At 40.2% G+C, this 21,147-nt stretch overlaps 1 protein-coding gene across 1 annotated transcript; it reads right to left on the bottom strand.

Annotated features, from left to right (window-relative positions):
* Positions 1-594: 594 nt before the first annotated feature.
* Positions 595-17,382, bottom strand: apobb.1 (apolipoprotein Bb, tandem duplicate 1). The gene is made up of 30 exons (XM_031322447.2): positions 17,140-17,382; positions 16,094-16,304; positions 15,747-15,779; positions 15,494-15,606; positions 15,239-15,384; positions 14,979-15,114; positions 14,666-14,839; positions 14,189-14,313; positions 13,997-14,082; positions 13,442-13,886; positions 13,208-13,322; positions 12,978-13,124; positions 12,678-12,889; positions 12,350-12,545; positions 12,076-12,255; positions 11,762-11,965; positions 11,485-11,652; positions 11,181-11,386; positions 10,694-10,876; positions 10,470-10,600; positions 10,157-10,367; positions 9,895-10,067; positions 9,505-9,665; positions 9,309-9,418; positions 8,844-9,217; positions 2,577-8,606; positions 2,374-2,485; positions 2,259-2,282; positions 1,933-2,119; positions 595-1,834 (listed from the first exon to the last, which is right to left on the bottom strand). The coding sequence occupies exons 2-30, from the start codon at positions 16,146-16,148 to the stop codon at positions 839-841; spliced, it is 11,433 nt and encodes a 3,810-aa protein (XP_031178307.1). The 5' UTR covers positions 16,149-16,304; positions 17,140-17,382; the 3' UTR covers positions 595-838.
* Between the last annotated feature and the right edge of the window lie 3,765 nt (positions 17,383-21,147).

A 21,147-nucleotide genomic window follows, 5' to 3' on the forward strand; every position in this document is an offset into this window, starting at 1 on the left:
TAACCAGTGAACTATACTTGGACAATTTGTAATGTGAGGTTTTTGTATTTCTCCTCTATTTTAGAAAATCTCACACTCCTGGTATGAAAGAGGTTATAATTTTTCCTAATAAGTCTGATGTAAATCAGTCTTCAAGGAAGGTTATATTAATCCAAACAGAAAACCCAGGAGGTAGCAGAGAGAATACCTGGTAAGAGATACAACAATTACTACGTGAGAATCAGTCTGGATGCTTTTGAATTCCGATAAACAGCCCACAAATGGTCTAAATACTTCTTATCTGTGATTTAAGCAGGGTCATATGCAGGGTCATATTTAATTTTATTCTTTTTTTAAATAATATATTTGGTCACAATTTAGCACATTGACCATATACACGGTTCAGCCACATACAAGGTTTTGACCTAGTCCTGTTACTTTCTGACAAAGGTTCAAAACATACTGTATGTGCATGTTGGTTGGCTGTTGGGTTAGTCTTTGTGATGCAACAAGAGAAGATGCAAAGTTTGACCAGAAAAGTAGTATAATAGCTGCTCTTTAAAGTTTGGATGTGCATTCCATAAAAACATCACAAAGCACAAAATCAGACATTTACAAATTGCATTAATGTATTTTATTGATGTTTTCTCATTGCAGGAAGGTGAGTTTCAATAAAATTTTACATGTTCAATGTTTGTACACAACAAACCATCTCAATGAAAATGATACAACAGGTGTTTCTGTTGAACTCATTGTTATAAATATGGTTAAAGAGCAAATTGTCCATACTTCTTCCAAGCATGTGTTTTGAACAGATGGTAGTGTTTCATTTGGACTTAGGCCTCAGTCTGAGGGTTCCTCACTGCTGGAAGGAAAATGGAAGGTCAATCTCAAGCCTTCCTTCACTAACTTTCATGTAGGCTTGAGCCTCCTCTGAAGCTTGCTGCAGGAAATCATAAACACTGTTATTGAACAGATCCACTACATAAATGAACACGTCAATGATGTACTCAAATGAATTGTTTAGCTGCTCCATATTTAGGGCAGAGATCTGGTCAACAACATTCTTTAAGACTGTGACAAGGTTACGATAGAGGACATTGATGTTGATGAACACTGCATCTAAATAGTCAGACTTGACAGAGTCAACAAACTCCTGAGATTTCTCAACAACAGCCTTCAGGGTCTCACCCATCTTCACTAGTATTGTGTCAAGACTTTCCATATTTTTTACAAAGTCCACCAGTTCATCAAAGATGTTCTTAAAACCTATTTTGACCTGATCCAAGATCTGGCCTCCAGTGATTGCGTCACCAACTGGCATACGCAATTTTACACTGCTGATCTGCTCAACAAAGGAGTTGTAGTAGACCTCCATGTTGCCTTTGATAGTCTGGAGGGTCTTATCTAGCATTGCAGCAATGCTGCTGGTCAGCTTCCTCAGGACCTCAGGGAGAGTGGTCATCTCATCAGACCCAGGCAGTTTGAACTGGGTTTCCCTCAAGACCTTGACGACAGCATCCAAAAATACCTGAAGAGTCTTCTGGTACTGGACAATTATGTTCCTGAAGAAAATTGACACCTGGCTTAATTGAGTGTCATAGTTGATTGCAGCACTATAGGCCTCGCTAATGCGGTTGACAACAGAGTTTTTCAACTCTTCCATGTTGCTTGTGATCTGGTACTTGTCAGCAAACATTGTGAATGTAGAGATGATGGAAGGGAGTCTCATCTTGAATTCATTGAGCATTACTTTGGATGCCTCCATGTTGTAGGCAATCTGCAGGTTTGTCTTGTCAGCATCCTTAGAAGATGATTTGATGACCAAGATGTCAACATCAACCTCTGGGGCAGACTGTTTAACAGAAGAAAAGAAAATATTATTTTAGCTACATTTTTATTTTGGTATTTAGTTTTCCATTATATTAATAAGGTAATGCTAGTGATACTCACAGGATAACGACCATAGACCCTTGCCATCATCTGAGATGGGACTCTGCAATTGAATTGAAGGCCCAGGAAGCCAGTGGATGGGGTAGATACTGAAGCACTGATACCATCTCTGCGAGCAGCATAACGAAGGTTCACATCAGTGAAAGTAGGACTGGTGATGTCCAGATTCAGGGTGTGGCGAGAGTAACTAAGAGAAATAAAGCATTTCAAATTAGAAAACATAATTAATTCTTTACCTGATATTTGATATGAAGGAATTTGATTTATGCACATTAGATAAATGGTCAAGATGAAAATGTAGAAAAAACTGTAGATTGAATATTTACCTGTTATCAGCCTGGCGCTTTTTCCTAAAATGTGAAATAAATGAGTTAATTACTTTAAACTTAGAATTTTATAAGTAATTTTTCAGCATGAATTGTAAAACACACAGGATGTTACCTCAAGGCTTGGGTAATAACATGATTGACATCCATTGTCATTTCAGCATGTGTCAGGACAACTTTGCTGACCATGTTCAGAGCTTCATTCTCAAAGTCCACACTAGTAGAAGCTAATGAAAGAAATATTTTGTAAGATTTAGTGCTCAACAATGCTTGCAACATAAAACAGACACATGTATTCAGGGAATTAGATCAACTCACCATCCATGTCATATTCCAAGAGCACAATGACCGAGGTGGCAGAGGACTTTAAGATAACTTTGAAGACAGGAGCATAGCCCTCTACTTCAGCTGTCAGATCTGTGGTGTACAGCGGGCTGACAAACTTGCCATTGGCGGAGATCTTCTGCTTTGCCGCTGTCACCTCAGCAACAATTTTCTCAAAGATGGTGAGGTCACCCAGGCTGCTTGGCTGAGACAAATTAATCTCAATATCAGCAGTCAAGGAAGAGGTTGGGGCAAGATCAATGGTAGCCTGGACAACATGATTCCCGTTGGTGTTGAAATCAAACAGGTTTGCCTCGTTGTTGCCAGTGTACTTCAGCACTGCATACACACGGCTCAGGGAGGCTTCAACAGCAATATTCTCATTTACATCCATGCCCATGACTTTGGTGGCGCCTTGGTTAAGCTTGGCATCAGCAATAACCTTGGAGGTGGAGCGTAGGCCATCCTTATTCAGATACAGATTAGCGTCATTATCCAGGACTCCCAAAAGTAGATAGTCTTCAAGCACTGTGCCATCCATGTTGGCCTTAGTAGATGACTCTATGGAAACATACTCAAAGCTTCCCTCCAGCTTCAGACTGTGGTCTGCTTCAACCTTTCCAATAGCCTTGATTACAGGGAGATTTAAATCACCCTTAATACTGAAGGTGGAGACAGCATTTGCTTTGGTTTTGGTGTCTGCAACCAAATTTTGGTTTGCATCCAGATTGAGTATAGGCAGGACAATCTTTGCAACAGTAGCCACAGTGACAGCAGTTTCAAAAGTCTCAGTACTCATACTGATGGAGCTGTCATGAGTGCCTTCGATGTGACGATTTTCAAGGGACAAGGAATTGGCCAACTTGATTCCTCTCTTGGTGGTCAGACTGGTGGTGCCATCAAGTTTGGCTTGAAGACCCTCAAACACAGAGGCTGTAGTAGCTCCCAGACGGAACACAAGATCATCCTCAGCATACAATCCAGCATTGGCATTTAGATTAATGATGGCAGACTTGACAGACAGCTCTGTGATCAGGTTACCCATAGATGGAATCTGGATTAAACCCATCATATCAACAAGGGGGGCAGCCTGGCTTTTCTTGTACACAATCTTGGCATCCACGTCCACAGATTGCTCAGTGGTAGTTAAAATGTTCTTCAATCCAGTCTGCTCATACAAGTTCAGATCACTAACAGCTGGAGTACGGAAGTCAACAAAAGGCAGGTCAATCTCAGGAATGCTGATAGGGTATGTCAGGAAGTCAAGATTGGCCTCACTTTCCATTGCAACAAAGATGCCAGCCTCATTTTCACTATTGTCAACAGTGAAGTTGTAGAACATTTTGTACTGATTAAGACGAGCCAGAGTTACTGTGTTCATCTGTTGGCTGTTAGGTTTGAAGGTGGCTGAGTAATCATTCTGCAGATCTATCTTAGCAATCAGACTTTCAAAAATGTTAACCTTGGCATTTCCTTTGTTTTGGAATTCAAAGACAAACTCAATAGGACGGACTACAATGTTGATTCCATTTGACAGGACTCCATTCACTGCACCATACAGTTCTGTGTCATGGTTTGCATTCAGCTCAGCCTTCACATCATAAAGGTTGACCTGTCCAGATGCCACAACAAGACTGTTCTTAATTATTGGTGCCTCTGCCTCATTGCGGATGTTAAACTTGAAGTAGCTAAGGGTGCCAGATTCAGCAGTAATTTGCTGTTTCATCTTTAAGATGGTTGAGTCTGTGTCTCCAGAGAAAGTTAACGTGACAAGCTTAGGAGTGAGTGACAATTGTAAGTTGCTCTTGTGGGTGCCATCATCAGCATTGAGTTTGCCAGTGCCTGAATTGTCAACTGCTAACGTGAGGGTGAAGCCATCTTGGCGAGCAATTGCTTTCTGGGTTACAGTGGCCTCACTCCTGACATTAACAATTGGGAGGTCCACTACATGATTGTAAGTTGTATCGAGAGAGGAAGTCATTCCCTCTGCCATAGCAAAAAAGGCTGTGTTCATAAAGTCAGCAGTGTAAGGTGCAGTCATAACCTTAATTGTAGTTTTGCCTTGGGCCTGGGCTGATTGGCCATAGAGAGTTACAGATGCCTGATGTTCAACTTCAAGAGCAAGATGGTTGAACTTAAGAGTCTCTGCAAGGACAACACGACTCATTTTTGGGAATGCAATACGAGCAGTGGAGTCAATTTTGTAATTTAGAATGTCAAAACTTGGAGATGTGGCCTGGGAAGTAAGGAATCCAGTGAATTGAGGTGTCATTTCACTTTCAGTGGAGTTCTGTAACTCAGCAGAAGTCTTGACGGTGTAGATGGGAGTTAGGAATTTGATCTCACCATAGAGTTTACCAAAGCATGGGACCATGATCTGATTTGGAATGGTTGGCAATGTGATATCAGGAACCTGAAGAGACTTAACAAGCTTTTCTACGGGAATTTGTGGAATGGTAGGGAATGCAATCTCAGGAACGGCGATTACTGGGAAGGTCAGCTCAGGAATTGAAGGAAAGTAGTTCAGGGACAGGTCTCCAAAGAAAGCATCCACATCAAGCATTTTGATCTCAAAGTTTACAATGTAATCAATAATTTCAACGATTCTCTGCTTGATGTCATCAAAGGAAATTGTGGTGGCTTTCACAGTATAGAAGCCCAAGATGGTGAACTCAGGGATGTCTATCTGCGTTGGGATTTCAAACTGTTCAAGTGTGTCCATGCTGAACTTCACAGAAGGCACAACAAGATCAGTGAGAGGAATGATGAAGGATGGCATGTTCAACTCATCCTTCTTAAGTTCAGTAATGAGCCCTTCAATGATCTGCTGAATCTCGCTGATGATTTTTTGCTCAGGTGCCATGTTCTTAATCATCTCAACCATATTGTTGGACATATCAGTGACAATGGTGATGACCCTCTTGTAGAATTTGCTCACACAATCCAGATAAGAGGTTATCTCAGCTTTGATATCCAGATCTGTAATTCCCTGTTTTATAAATTCAGCAAATCTCTTAACACTGTCAAGCACAACCTGGTCAATGATATCCTTTACAGATTTAATCATTTCTGCAACTTTGATTTCTCTCAGTCTTTCCATAAAACCTCTAACAGAGGATAAGACAAGGTTGACAAAGTCTCTTGTTGCCTCAAGTTTCTGGGGAATTTCAAGAGTCCTGATCAGTTCATTCACGTAAACTGTGTACTCAGCAATTATTTGATTGGCATAATTCACAAAGTCATTGTAATCCAGTGACTTCAGCTTTTGCACAATGGTTTCAATATACATATTCAGCTGTTGAATTATATCCTTAATCTCAGTTGTTTTCAAGTAGTTGATAGCACCCTGGAAGATGTGCATGACTTTGGTAGGGATGTCTGCATCCTTCACCATGTTGGCTACAGCCCTAAAAGTTTCCTCAATTTTAAATTGCTTGATGAGCTCAACAGCCTTTTCCAAGACAGCCTGAACCTTTTTGTCAGCCTCAAACTTTACAATCAACTCTCTCATCTTGGCATAGAATGTATTGATCTTACCTAGGATGTCAAGATCCTGAATCATTTCCTTAATGCAATCTGACATATCATTGAAAATCTCAGTAGGAATCTGACTCACTAGTTCCTCAATGTGATCTTTAAAGTTTATGGATGAAATGAACTCCTTCAGCACAACAACATATTTTTGCATGTCAAAGGTCTCAATTATTTGTTTCACATCACTCATGATTGTTTGTAGTTTAGCCTTGACTTCATATTTGGAATCAATATCACGCAGGAATGCTATGCTGCTGCCCTTAAGTTTTTCCAAGTCAATCTGCTGGATGATCTCCTTCATGGTATCAAAAACATACACAACCATTGCCTTGATGTCATACTCCTCATTAATGGCATTCAACTGTTCCTGAATCTTCTGAATGAGGGTTTCAGGGAAAGTTCCACTAACAATGACCTCTTTTACCATACCAGCAAAGTGTTGGATGTAAACTGTAAGATCAGCCAGCAGTTTCTCAACAGTAACCTTAAGGTTTCTCAAAGAGGCTTCAACATCCTCCGTGGAGATGACATATGCTTGGGTAAAATCATCAAAATACTGTTTCAGCTGAACGACTTTGCCTTCTATGTTGAGTTGAGAAACAAGGTCACTTACATACTGGGGAAGAGCCTCAAGTTTAGCCCTAATCTCCTCATCTTGTATGTAGTCTTGCAGTGCCTCTGCAACACGGACAACAACGCCCTTGATGCTTTCCAAGAAGGCAGGCAGATTTTCAATTAGAGGGAACTGAATTATTTGACTATATGTGTTCTTGTCATACTTGAGGAATGAAGAGATGGTGAATTCCTGTTTCTCCATGGAGTCTGTACTGAGGATGTTTGTGAGGATGGTGCCAGAAACCTCAATTCCAGTTCTCTCAGCAGTGTTGTAAACACTCATGTCCTGATTAAAGGCGTGCTCATTCATTTTAGACTTCATTCTAAAACTGGTTTTCTGCTCTTGGAGTGACAGAACAGTATCCATCTTGTTGTCAATTGTGGTCTCAAGAGCAAAACCGCTATCTAGCTGCTGATTTACTGATGCTCTGCATTCATGTGAGCTAGCAAAAGCCAGGGGCTGCGCTTTAAGGAGGAACTTGCCATAGAGCTGGGCACTGTGCTTTCCATACATGGTCATGTCTCCATCAGCATTAAAAATGGCATCAAGGTTGAAATCAAAAGGAACAATGCTGCAACGGATAGTGTGGTCAAAGCGCATTGGCTGTGAGTTGAAACGGGCATCGTTGGTGATCCTGGCAGCAAGACCGACAACTTCAAGCTCGGTGTTGTGGCTCATGTGAGTTCCAAGGAGTTTTCCAGTGGTGCTGCATTTTGCATTAGCTGTCATATCAGCATAGTTTACCTGATAGGTGTTCTTAATCTCTTCCTCACCATATATGGCTTTCAGGCTTCCAGTCAGGTCCATCTTGTAAAGCTCTGCCTGCAGCTGAGCCTCATTAATGAAGTTGGCCGCCAGAAGTTTTAAGTTGTTTTTAACATTTGCAGAAGCAGTGTAGGGTTTTAGGTCAATGGTGATATCATGAGTGTAAGAGGCATACTCACTGGCAGAGGCTTCAGCCTTTGAGTTGAAGTCAAGGCTAGATAGAGTAATGGTCAGAGTGTTGGCATTATCAACCTTGATGTCATGCATTGCAGCCTTGTTGGTAAAAGATAGAGTAGCTCTTGAAGCATCAAGTCCAGCATTGAAGGTGTTTTCCAGGGACAGGGGGCTTTGGAGGGTGGTTGTTCCACTTGTGGTCAAACCATCCTTGTTCATTTCCAGATTTGCCTTGTGAGTAGCCTCATTCTCAAGAAGCTTCATGGTTGCATCGCTGTTTACAGCCAGACCATTGACATCAAAAGAGGCAGTCAGCAAAGAGTAAACACGGTTTTCAGAGTGGTCTGCATTTGTCTCCATTCTCATGACGACTTCACCAGCTCCAGCAGAGGCTTCAGCCTGGTTACGGATCTTCATGCCAAGAGCAAGAGCATTTGCATCACATTTCAGTGTCAGCTTGCTGTCTTTGAAGGAAAGCTCAGCAACATGGGTCAAGATGTCTTCAAAGGCATTGGTGTTAGACATAACTGATAATTCACCATTGGCATAGGTTGCTGCAATTGTGTTCTGGGCCTTAACGATGGTGGAGTCAAACTCAACAGTAGAATCAATCTTTGCTTCTGGCCTAAGTGGGAAGATGGAAAATGACTGGGTTGAAATGGTCTTGCCATACATGGGTCCAGCCGTGAACTTTCCCTCAAAGTTGCTTTCAGCAGATATTTCTTCAGTGTTGATTTCAGTCATGCCAGTGTGCTCCAATGCAATATCGAGACCAAAGGGACTTGTGGCTTCAATCTTGCTGCTTGATTTCAAATTGATTTTGTCTGTGATGGTTGCATCCTCAACAATACTAATACTGGCTTCAAGGAATTTATGGGCCAAAGAGCTTTTCAAATGGGCTTTGATGGAATCAGTGATGGCCAACATTCCAGAGCCTAAATAAAACACAAAAGAAGAAAATTAGATTAGTAGCTTGATAACAGATAATTGAATCATTGAATTGAAATTGAAAACACTGCAACATTGTAACTGAATTAAGTCACATTGTTTCACATCACTTAAAGTTTAAAACTAAAAACGTGTACCTGGAGTGAACATGACATACTTTTAACTGTAAGTTAATAACAGTCTAAAAATCCCTAAATTCATGAATAGTATTTACTTTACAATACCTTCAATCTTTATTGAGAGGATGTCAAGTGGGGAGGTTCCTTTCACATCAAACTTAGCTGAGTAGCTTGGTGTCTCCACAACATCTTTGCCAGCAGCCATTGAGGCCTCCATGTCATATAGGTTGCTCCTCATCAGAGTTGAAATCTCAGCTTTGCCAAAAAGAGGAATGGACAGAGTAAGGCTCTCAGGGACAACAAGCTCTGGGATGGGAATTTGTATGGAGACAATCTCCAGTCCAAACTCGGGTAGAGACACACTAGGTGTGGTTAAAGCTGGTGGGAAGTTAAGCTCTTTTGTTGACCTTCCTCCAAGAGGGAGAGGGATAGCAATGGTGAAGCGCTCATTGTTGAAGTAGTAGACAGCCTTTGCCTCACTGTTATGAACAAGAAAGGTAAAAATCAATAAACCTTCAATAATATTTTCTAAAGGTTAAGATATTGATCACTGAGTGCTTTCAGACTTACTTATTGAGGAACAGTGTCTCTGGCAGGGAAATCTCAGGGATATCAGGCACTCTGAAGTTCTGAATGTAAGGGATATCAGCCCCATACTTTTCCATGTAGATGTTTGCTGCCTAAGACAATGAGAACCAGTGTTATATGCATGCTACACATTTTTACCGAAGAAAATGTGAATAATTGTTAAATCTTAGATTCCTACCTCCACAAACTTCTTGAAGATGTGACGGACTTTCATGTCAGTCTGCCCCATTTCCATGTCAAGAATTTGGTTGCCATACTTCTCAACAATATCAGCATTTGGCAAGCTGGTGGTCTCAGTGTTCACATCTGACTTGAGTTCAACCTCAAACTTGCTGGCATCTGCAATGATAGAAAACAATGAATTAAATTCTGTGACAAGAGAAAGTATTCCTCTAATCCCCAGGTTAGAATTAATCAGGAGTAAATTTACTCTTAATAAATCAAATTTTTAATTTTCTCTCAGGAAAAAAGGGCCCTATATTATTGGTACCATCTAAGACGTAAGCGACTATTAAATTCATTTTTATGTAATATTCTGAAAAAAAGGCTAACTGGAAAATAACATTACCATATTTCATTGTAATTTTCTGCTCAGAGGTGGCGTCCATGACCTTGATTTCACTCTTAACCTCCAATTCCAATTCTTCATCACGTTTCATGTTAGCTGTGACGGTGGCATCAGCATTGAATGAAGGGACAAGAAGTTGGACTTGCAGCATACCTTCCTTCATGGCCTTCAGACTGAAAAATGTGCCAGTGAGTTAGCATTATCTCAATGATGAGGTTCACATTAATGTTATATCATAAGGATTTATGGTTGATTTTCTTACTTGGCACGTCCAACCAGGGAGAGCTGAGGGATGTTCTTGTTTATGAAGTCAAGAGAGATGGAGTGAGTTCCTTTGCCCTTGGTGTTTCCATCGACAACACCCAGCCTGAGTCCAGCCTCCACATCATAGTCAGGGATCTGGATGTCCGCTGTGATGACATTCTTTCTTCTGTTATATTTCATGATTGCTCTGGCTTCAGTGGTAGCTGAACCTGTTGTTGACCAACCAATAGGTTAATATTACCTCTCCACTAAACGTCAGAGCAAACTGAGCTAGTAATAAGTAAGAAAGATTTTGGAATAACTTCCATTACCTTCTGCCCTCAGAACAAACTTCACAGAGTCAACCTTCTGCCGGCCCTCTTCTCCCTCCTTGAGGAGCTCATAGGCAACAGTGGCTGTGTACTCAGTGACTTCACCAGTAGGATGGAGCTCCACAGCAAATCTATTAAGATAATTCAGTTCATTTGCCAATATTGGTAGGTAACTTATTTAGAAAAGACAATTATGTGCTGGTAGTTTGGAAAGTCTTGCTTACTTGCTATCTCCGGTGATGGGGAAGTAGGGGGCTGTCTCCTGAGAGAAAGCATCAGTGTACTGCAGAGCAGTGCAGTATTTCATTCCAGCAAAGAAGGGAGTGCACTCGCTAACATCAACCTTATCCATCACCATAGAGGGAATGGTCTTCACCTGTGATCCAGTCACTGCCACCAGGGTGTTTCTAAATTTTAAGTGTAGAAAAGTTAGAATGCAACTTTGGCTGTTTTAATCTAAATAGAGTAGTTAAAGAAAAGTTAAATTGCTGCATTCAAAGATATAAGATCCCCTTAATTATTTTTATTGGTCTATGATGACAGAAACCTGGATGGTGAGGTCAAAAGCTTCAAACATGGCTATCTTTAACATTGTTAAATAAAATTATTGCCTTTATACATTAAATTAGCTCTCTTAGTAGTAACATTACAACCAAAGTTGTAAAGCACTATGTGCCTGTTGTTTTCTCCATAAGTTCTACTTGGACTTACGTCATTTGGAAGAGCTTAGTAGGACTGGTTGGAGCAGGAATGGTCAGCTTTACATTGTCACGTTTCATGGAGATCTTGGCACTAAGGCCACTTTCATGGAAAATGTCGGTGTGTATCTCTAATCCAGAGTTGACATATTCAGGGATGTGGGACCCAATTTGCGATACAAACTCAATGCCAGCAGAGGGCATGAAGGTCACTTCACTCTGTGTGGACACATAGGAGAAATGAGAAATGTTTAGTTGATGCTGTTTATTATTCAAAAAAATATTGGTGGCATTAAAATGCATTTTTGAATAATTACCATGTCACGAGCAATCTGAAGTCCACCCTTAATGCCAGGGGTGAAAGTACCAGACAGTGCAATCCTCAGAGGCACCCCAGTGACAGTAGGCAGGAAGAATTCATTGTCCATAAAGATGTAGTGGGCAAAGAATGTGTTGTCAGCCTTGGTCATCAGTGCCTTCATGATCTGATAAATAAAAATACACATAAGATATTTAAATAATAAAAAAGAAAGGAATTTCTAAATAAATGCATTGTTTTATTGTCCACTATGCTCTTTAAAAAAGTGTCCTTACATCAGTAGGGAACATCTTGAACATGCTGTCAATCATCATGGCAGCAGAGTAGGCCATCTCTTCCATTTCGTTGGTCGTCAGATATCCCAGCTCATTTCCTAAAAGTCTCAGATAAACCATTGCCTCTGGAGACTGTGCCGTCTTCATTTCCCTCACGAGTTTGTTGAGGTTGCGTCCAATCTCCCGCATCAGGTTCTGGGAGGCCTAAACATAGATGTGCACTCTCTATTAGAAGATATTTTCATTATGGAAAAAAATATCACCATAAATACAGTGGTTTTAGTCTTGTGTGCAAATCAGATTGGTCTGCGTACCTGTCTCTTCATCCTATCCTTTTTCAGAGCAGGCAGCATGTTCTGCAGGATCTCATTGACTTTGAGTGGCATGTTGTCAGAAACAAAGTACATTGTCTTCAGGGCAGTGTCAGGGAAGAAGCCATTTTTTCCAAATAGGGCATCAACAGTTGGCTCAAATCCTTTGCCCTCCATACCAATCTGTAAAGGTAACACATGTTTCACTGTTACAAATTAGCGAACTAAAAAATAGTCTCAAAGCACAATTTAGATTTAAACTGCCCAAAATGTTTACCTCCATCATGTCAATGTCATAGCCAAATGCCTTCAGAGTCATTTCAAGCATGACCTCCTTGGGCAGGTAGCTGGTACCCTCAAAGATCATGTTACCCTCCACAGATCCGATCTTGTAGTTGCGAGAGAACTTAATGGGGTCCATGGTGGGCCCGACCTCATTACCTTGCAGGGCATCACGAATCTTCTGTCTCAATCTGCAGGAATGAAAAGACGTATTACTGTTAAACATCCAATAGTGCTCAAATCCGGACACTTAGATTACTCAGCATGTAGTGAAACAACACATTTAAGAAATATAAATAAAGCTGAAACTGTTTTTCACTTACTCTTGGGTCTCTGGCTCAGTTGAGGACAAAATATTGGTAATGTGGGAGATCACAAAGCTCTTGACTTGTTTGTCCTGCTCATTGGGCAAGGCATCAGCAAGCTGGGCCAGTTCAGTGGGCTGGGGGTCCTTCATAAGTACCAGATAAGCAGCAATACGCTTTTGCATGGGGCTGGCACTGTCCAAAAGCACCTGCATGAGAATCTCTCTGCCCTGTGACCAATAGGCATAAATAAAATGAGTACATAGTAGAAAAAAGTATTCCAATGATGTGTTGAACCTTTGAAATAATTTGACATGCCTCCTCAGGGATGGGAGTCAGCCTGAACACTTGGATGGCAGCCTGCTGCACAGTCAGGGAAGCAGCAGGTTGGTTCACACACTGGATGACAGCAGATCTGAGTCCGGGGCCAGCAGATACCAGAGCTGGAGCCATGTTTCCAATAACCTAGAATTATTTGGACATGTTAATATTTTGCCTATTTGTGTTGGCAGTCAATGAAATGTTGATCTATGGGGAAGGTTACCCACTCTCAGTGTCATGAAAGTTTTGTCATTGTCACCAGAACAGTCACCCAACTGGGCAGCCATGAACTCAGCAACAGAGTGAATCTCAGGGATCAGTTTTCCCTCAGCTTTGTAAAACCTGTTGAACAAAAAAAAAATGGAATTAAAAGTCTGTGTATCTTTTTTTACACAAAGTGGTAAAATGTTACTATTGTTAATTAATGTAGCGATATTTAACCTGGAATAAAGTGTGGTTACCTCTTGACAACATTGCTCAGGGCATACATGATGGGCTTGCTGGGTTTGTATTTGGCCATCTCGAGCATGTCATTGATCAAGAGGGCAGAAGGATTGGATACGAGTCCCATAGCAAAAACACCGGCATCAACCTCGACTGAGGAGGTATCAAAAGTCCTGAGGATCTGCATGATGGCACTGCTGCACTCAGGGGTTCCACACTGGGCCAAGACCTGGTAGGTCAGAACAGGGGACACTGCAAGAGCCTCAGGAATGGCGGGACTAAGGGTGTCAGTCTTCATTCCACGGACCATGGTGACAATGTTGTGGAAGAGGTGGGCCCTCCTCTCACCCTCGGTCTCGGGCAGAGTGGCCAGTTCTCTCAGGAGGTTCAGACCTGCATCTTTATCCTGGACAGCACTCTTGTCCTCAACAGCCTCCATGTGAAGACCCTTGACAATGTCACCTGTGATACACAAGCAACATGGTTATAATGACTTAATGTTATATTTAGTGACCATTTTAAAACAATCAACTATAAATGAAAAACAAAATACAAAGAAACAAAGGGCTTACTGTGGTCAAAGACTCTGTCATTGTGAGGAGAAACCTCAACTAGAGTCAGTTCTTGCTTTCCAACGTTGGTAACTCCATACTCTCCCCTGTAGGAATACACATGCTTAAAAATACTGTTGAAGAAGACATGTGTATCATCAGTATGCACACGTAAAAGACATTTCATAGAGTCTAATACAAGGTTGGACTTACTTGTGAGAGAAGGGAATGAGGATGTGGTTCTCTGTGCAAGACCCAGAGGTCATGTGTTTTTTCTCATTGTCAAACTTGTAGTTGCAGGACTGGGAGCTTCTTACCAGCTGGGCAAGAGGGTAGTGCTGAAAATAGACACAAACTCATATTAATGCAGTGAATTAATCAAAGTGAAATAGTTGAATAGTTTACTTTAGTTCCTGTCAGTAGTGCCTTTTTTGTCTTTTCAACATTGTTGTTTTGTCAACTCAACTTAACTAATGTATTTTCTTTTCTTCTAACTTACAAAAAAATACTCTTGGTGCTGTCACAACATAATTAGTCTTTTCTATGCACCGGGGAGATCCAAGACTGGATGTATAGGACAGTATATGTTTCTAGTGGAACAGCTGACATGAAGTAGGTATTTATTAAATCAACTCTTGAAGACTTGTCTAAAAAGTTAATGTTGCGACCATGGACAGTTGGTGATCTTACCATGCCAGAGATAAGTGCCAGTGGGCTGGTGTGATCTCTCATTGGGACAAATTTGTCACATCTGGACAGGTCCCTGGTGAGGCTGATGTCAGTTGCAATATCCTCTCTCGCGTTGACTTTGTAATCGGTCTTGCACTTGCCATGGATAGTGGGCTGAAATATTGATTTTGTTCTCTAATATTGATAAGAGAAAAAAATATTTAAAAATGTACTACAGGCAATTATTTTAAAACTGTAAAATCAGCTTGGTTTACTTTAATGGTTCTACTAAAATATGCAGATTTGTAAGCATGTTCCTGGTTAATGAATGTACCATATCTTCTTCCAGTAGAGGCACAGCCAGGGCAGAGATGATACCCCTCTTGATGTTCAGGATGGTTGTTGTCTCACCGTCCTCGGGGTAAAGTTTCACATCGTACACACCCTCAACCACAACCTTCAGAGGATATCTACAGAAAATGTATGATATTTGAGTTTATCTATCAGTGAAAAACCTCCAAAAAATATCAGATTGATAATACAGTTTAAAAAAAAATAATCTTTGACTTTAGTAATTTTCATTGAGTCACATACCTCTCCATTTCAGCAGCAAAGGCATCAGAGCTGGGTGCAGGACTGAACACAGGGTTGCCCGCTGCCTCCATGTCGACCACCTCACTCAGGCTACAGCCAGTGGTGCGGATGATGAAACTACATGTCTGAGGCACTTCAATTTCAACCTGTGAAATAAGGTAAATGTTTTTTTTTTAATTCACTCTCTGAGAAACTTCTTATGGAAAAAAAAAAAATCAGATGACTAAAGATGACTATAAAAGATCTTTCTCATACCGTGCAAGAGGCCTTGGGTCCGTTCTTGAGCTGTGAGGCTCCGTTGATGGCATTCAAAGATTCAGCTTCATACTGGTATTCATACTTGTGTAAGGTCTTGTACCTTTGGGCCACTAGAAGAAGAAAAAAATTCTATGTAAAAGCAATCTATTTACTACCCTAAAATTATTGTCAATGTGTAGACTGGATGTCAACACAATTTCTCAACTATTAACACAAGCATGATCACAGCAAGTACTTTGGTGTAACTTACGCAAGCAGGCTGGCTGATCTTCATCTTGGGCAACTGGGCAAGAAAAAAAGTCATATAAATCACTCTTTAGTAATTCTAATGCGACTGACTACAACGCCTTTACTACTATAACTACACTAATTCATAGGTCCTCAGTAAACATTATTATTGTAGCATGTCTCCATGTTATTTTTTAAAGTTTGTTATAACATACATTTAAAGGTTTGTAAACAGAATATAATACAATTTAGGAAAAATGTGATTAAATAATTTGCAAAAAAAACAACAGTGGGTAATCATACGCCATATTGAAAAGATGTTAACTCCAATTATTTTTTTTACATTGATATACTAAGCCAACTACTCACAAGCCAAGGCAGATGTGCTGAGGAGCAGCAAAAGGCAGAGCTTTGAGTCCCCCATGATGGGTTCGTTGAAGCTCTCTCCTTTGGTACTGGCGAGTACTCAGTTGAGACTAATTTCTCAGCTTCAGCTCGGGACTTTTATATACCCTTAGCTCTGTCTGGGGACTGGGCGGCACAGACAGTGCTTTGAACGCTCAAAGTCCACCCCACCCTCCTGTGTGGAGGGACAAAGGCAAAAGGTTTAAAAAGATACCCATGCCTCAAAGCACAGAAGCCTACAAAACTGATGAATACAGTTACATCTTTAAATGTCCCTTTTTAATCACATTAAAGGTGCATTTTATGTGTTTTTTTAAATGCACGTAGGACTTCGGATGATATATTTTAATTGAATAAAGCACATTAAAGCTTAGCCTTTTCAGATACTGGTGGTTTTATTAATGAAATAATACTTCAATACATCTAATATAATTGAGACATCCATGAAGAGCAGCTGTGTGGTCACAATGTATTTACTTTACATCTAGTTTTTAGTCACATCTAGGCACATTTCTTTGTGTTGTCCATTTGTCAATAAAAGAAGTAACACTTGCAGTCCATTAAATTAAGAATTATTCTATTTTCTGTGATTTATTCTTCCTGATGGTTACTCTTGTAAAAATGCAAAGTTAGTCAATGAAGTTAACTAGCTAACAGCTCCATGTGAATTAGGTCACTGATAAACGCTCATTACTAAACACTGAGTGATCAAGGCGTGCTCCAAACACAAAGTCCCTAAGATAAACTTATCAGCTGCCTTATCCGTTGATTATATTGATCAAAAAAACAAACCACTGGTTAATTTAACAGGGACAGTGCACATTAATACCAACACATCTACAAAGTTAGGCAAAAGACTATTTTTATCTGTAGTGATCAGGTTTATGTTCATTTAATATCATCTTATGTACATTTATTTAACACAGTACACACATTAGGACATACCCAATGTTTTAAATGGGAATGTGGCTTATCATTACATTTGAAATAATTGTAGTTATAGTACTTACAGTATAGTACGTAAGAATGATGATGCTTCTTGTTCTGCTTTGACTGCCACAGGCCAAAATGAAGAGTAAAAACATTTGCGAAACTTTGATATGGGTTAGATGATGAACTTTGATCTACAAATAAGCAGAAACAGAACATGTGGTAAACAAATAAACAGCAACTTTGGATTGGCTGAAGTCTTTTCTTTTGTTGTTTTGTTGTTTTGTTTCAATGTATTAGTATTTTTCAATACTATGCAAAGTTTGAGACAGCATGTTAAAAAAAAGAAAAAAGTGTTCTCTTTTGTACATCGATACACATTGCATAATGGTCTGTTGCAATATATCCCAATCAGGACCTTTTAAAAAGTTTGTCAGATACGTACTTTGTTTGCACTGACAGACATGTACACAGATAGAGTCCAAAGGGGGATTTAGCCACTTTAAACATTTGCTGAGGTTTAGTCTGAGGTTTATCCCAGCCATCAAGCCATATTGCAGTTGAGCAGTGCATCTCCGTGCTCTCAGTGATCTCAGAGAGTCCAATGGTAGAAGATACTTTGAGGGAACATGTCTAAAAATACTATAAGGCAAGGCAAGGCAGCTTTATTTGTATAGCACATTTCAGCAACAGGGCAATTCAAAGTGCTTTACATAAAAACAGTAAAAAAAATAATTAAAAACAGAACAACAACAACTGCAGTTGCTAGCACACTCATTCATCTCACAGTGTTCATCACTTCATCACCTACCACCCTTTCCCAATAACTGTGTGATGTTAGGTTCAATTTATCAGTTTCCAAAGTCTTGCAATGGCTGCAGATTAGAAAGGTAATAAGAAGAAGATGAAGGGGGAGATGGAGAAGCCAGAGAAGATGGTGAAGAAACACACCTACATCACATCAATTATGGTCTTGTTTTTTTTTGTCAAAAGAAATAAAGAAAATAGCACATAATACTGTTAGCCAACTGGTGAGGCCCATGAGACTATAGATTGAGATTTTGAACCTGTAACCCACATCACAGGAGACAGACATGTGCAGTCTCCCAGCAGGGCAGCTGTATAGGCACTCTTGTCTAATCAATTGTTGGGCATAAAAGTCAACTGTTTAATCCACTGAGAATACTGATTTTATTTTCAAAGTACTCAACTTTATTATTTATTTCTAATTGTTAAAATGTAGTCTGAAAAGTACATATAGCGTCCTGATGGTGCATGATCAAGCTGCATGATAATATTAGATAAGAGGCAATTCCGTAAGTCAATTTATATTAGATATAACTTTAGAATTATACATAGAAAACCCTTCTGAAGCAAGTCATCCAGTGGAGATTTACTGGCGGGTAAATGCAGACTTCCGGGTATTGCTGCCAGAAAATCAGCAAACTTTCCCTTAAGTAACCAGCTAGTGGTAGCTAGCTAGTTTTGTTGGAAGAATGCTGAACAAGACACATTTTGGCGACCAAATGTTCCAATTAGCTTGATAAAGTGAAAATAAAAGTTCAAGGCTATTTTAATGTACACGGTGCCATGAATACACATTGCTATGCCTTTGTCATGATTGACAAGTCAGCATGTAGCCACACCCTAAAGCATCCCCTGCTCAGTGTTGTCAACTTTTTTCCAGTGAAAGTAGCTAGTACTAAGTGCCAAGTTGGCAACACTACCCCTGTCTTTTTTGAAATAAATGGGACTATAATTTAAAAAAATCAACACCATGCTATATTGTAGAAGATTTGAAAGTAGCGATTGAGGCCATAAACTTATGAAAATATTTATTGAGGTAATAAATCAATTGAGCAGTAAGGTCATTTTCTCATTGTCTTTTATAGAAACGGACAACTTTCTGCAACCAATGGAGTCGCCCCCTGCTGGAAATAAGGTAGAATTAGTGCAGTCCCTGTTTGGAGCACGTGTTTTTTTGGAACGGGCCAATTGCTTGGTTCCCAGTATTGTTTTCCACAGCTTTATTGTGTAATTTGTCACAAACAACATGTGACACAAAATGCAGTTATAAAATGCTTAGTCTTGTTTTGCCAGACCGTCCTGGCGCGCTGGAGGAGGGTCTGGCTACTCCACATAGCATTTAGGGATTGGAGGAAAACGTGCTTAGTGGCATTTCTTTAAACCAATCAGAATTGTCATGGGTGGTGCTAAAGCTCCGCACAGAGCCGCTGCAAAATAGTCATGCGAGAGAAAACTCAGACTGGACAGATAGACTAGCTAGCTGTCTCAATTTACCATGCAGAGATCTGAGGAGCAGTTAACCAGAATCCTCAGAAATCCACCGAATTTAAAATTCCAACACAAAGGAAGCAGAAGGAAACGGAAGAAGAATTTCCTGCATCACCAGAGCAATCCCAGAAGTGGAACGCAAAGGATATAGACTATGAAATGCTTGGTTCCCAGTATTGCTGCTTGTAGCGTTGTTGTGAACAATTTATCTGAGATTAAATTTCAGTCTGATAGTTGCAGAGCTGCCATGCAAGGCGCTGGTCCACTATATGAAACGCCCGTAGGCTCACTGCTGCACCTCAGTCAGAATAATACTGGCTTCTCTCTTCTACAGAAAGGCGCTAGATTTGTCGCTAGTCGCTTTTTTTTAACCCCGTCTGCTGTACAGGGGCACGTAGGCTCTCTGTTGGTAGCAGAGCCGGTGAACTGCAATCAACGAGCCGTCTAGAGCAGTGGTCTTCAACGTTTTTTAAGCCAAGGACCCCTTTACTGAGAGAGAGAGATGGAGCAGGGACCCTCTACTACCTGTTAAGTTGCATATTAAATTGGGCCTACAATGATGTGTAGACTGCCTAAAGGCTTTATACATACCTTTCTAGTACATAGAATACTAAGCTATTAAAATAATAATCGTTGGCGTGATTTTATAAATCATGTTTTAATGTTTAAAATACATGTGGCACAGTGAATCCTTAGGATTAACTGTATCTTTGGATTGCTGCCTTAGAGATTTTCTTACATATAGGCCAGTAAACCTATCATCAATGTTTTTTTCACAAATAGGCTGATTTATATTTGAAAATAATATATTGCAGTCATGTTAAGACATTTCATTTTTTTTTTAAAAACTTCCAAAAAATGAACAATAACATGGTGCCCCCCCATGCAGTACCCACGGGCCCCAGACCCCCTGTTGAAGATCTCTGGTCTAGAGATTTAGCAACTCTGCGCCCCCGCTGCTGTACTGTGCATGCAGGAGACACACATACAGAAATACCTTGATATATAGCTGGATGCAGGTTTAAGGCACTTCCACATTGGCTTAATTTTTCAGGCCTGGACGCAGAAATGGTGAAAAACTGTTTAACGGTCCAACTCCACAATTAAGTACTACACTGTTTATAGTCTTTCCACATGTTTTAAAGTATTTTCTAACATGTATAATGTGTTTAGAAATAAATCACTGATTTTGCTTTACCTGGACTTTAACATGCAGTCCTGTATTTTATACTCAGAAAATTCAATCAGAATATTTTTTTAGCACAATTCACCTGCAACACTGCACAATACAGTTTGCAATATATTCCCCTACAGTTCACTGACTTACAGTATATTAGTTATCTGATTGAGCAAACAGTGGCTGAAAGTCCAGACACAATGAAGTCATGCACCGTGTATCGCCGTGTCATGAACCATGTTCGCTAATAGTTATATTGTTCTTCAGCTTTATCTGGAACTGACAGATAGCACAGATAACTTTACTGATAGAACTATTCTAGGAAGACAGATCAAAGTTTATCACATTCTGCAGAGCATCACAATTGCATGCATGCACACATAGATACATAAAAGATTCATATGTGCAGGAATCCTAAATCTTTGCATAATTTGCATTAATATCCCTATGGTCAAATGTTAAGAGTCTCACACACACACACACACACACACTCACACACACACGCGCGCGCACACACACACACACACACACACACACACACACACACACACTCCTAGTTGAAAGTCCCTTTCCTATCGACTGCAGGACACATACAGTACAGAACATGCAATGTACT

The sequence above is a fragment of the Sander lucioperca genome, chromosome 19 (genome assembly GCF_008315115.2).
Source record: "Sander lucioperca isolate FBNREF2018 chromosome 19, SLUC_FBN_1.2, whole genome shotgun sequence".
NCBI classification, from domain to species: domain Eukaryota; kingdom Metazoa; phylum Chordata; class Actinopteri; order Perciformes; family Percidae; genus Sander; species Sander lucioperca.

Bases quoted from the DNA above. Each gene is read 5' to 3' on its own strand.
- apobb.1 (XM_031322447.2), bottom strand. From the start codon at position 16,148: ATGGGGGACTCAAAGCTCTGCCTTTTGCTGCTCCTCAGCACATCTGCC. The intron at 10,877-11,180 runs GTAAGTCCAAGT...CTTAAAATTTAG, and splicing joins ACTAAGCTCTTCCAAATGAC to AAACACCCTGGTGGCAGTGA. The intron at 9,218-9,308 runs GTAAGTCTGAAA...TGTTCATAACAG, and splicing joins GAGACACTGTTCCTCAATAA to TGAGGCAAAGGCTGTCTACT.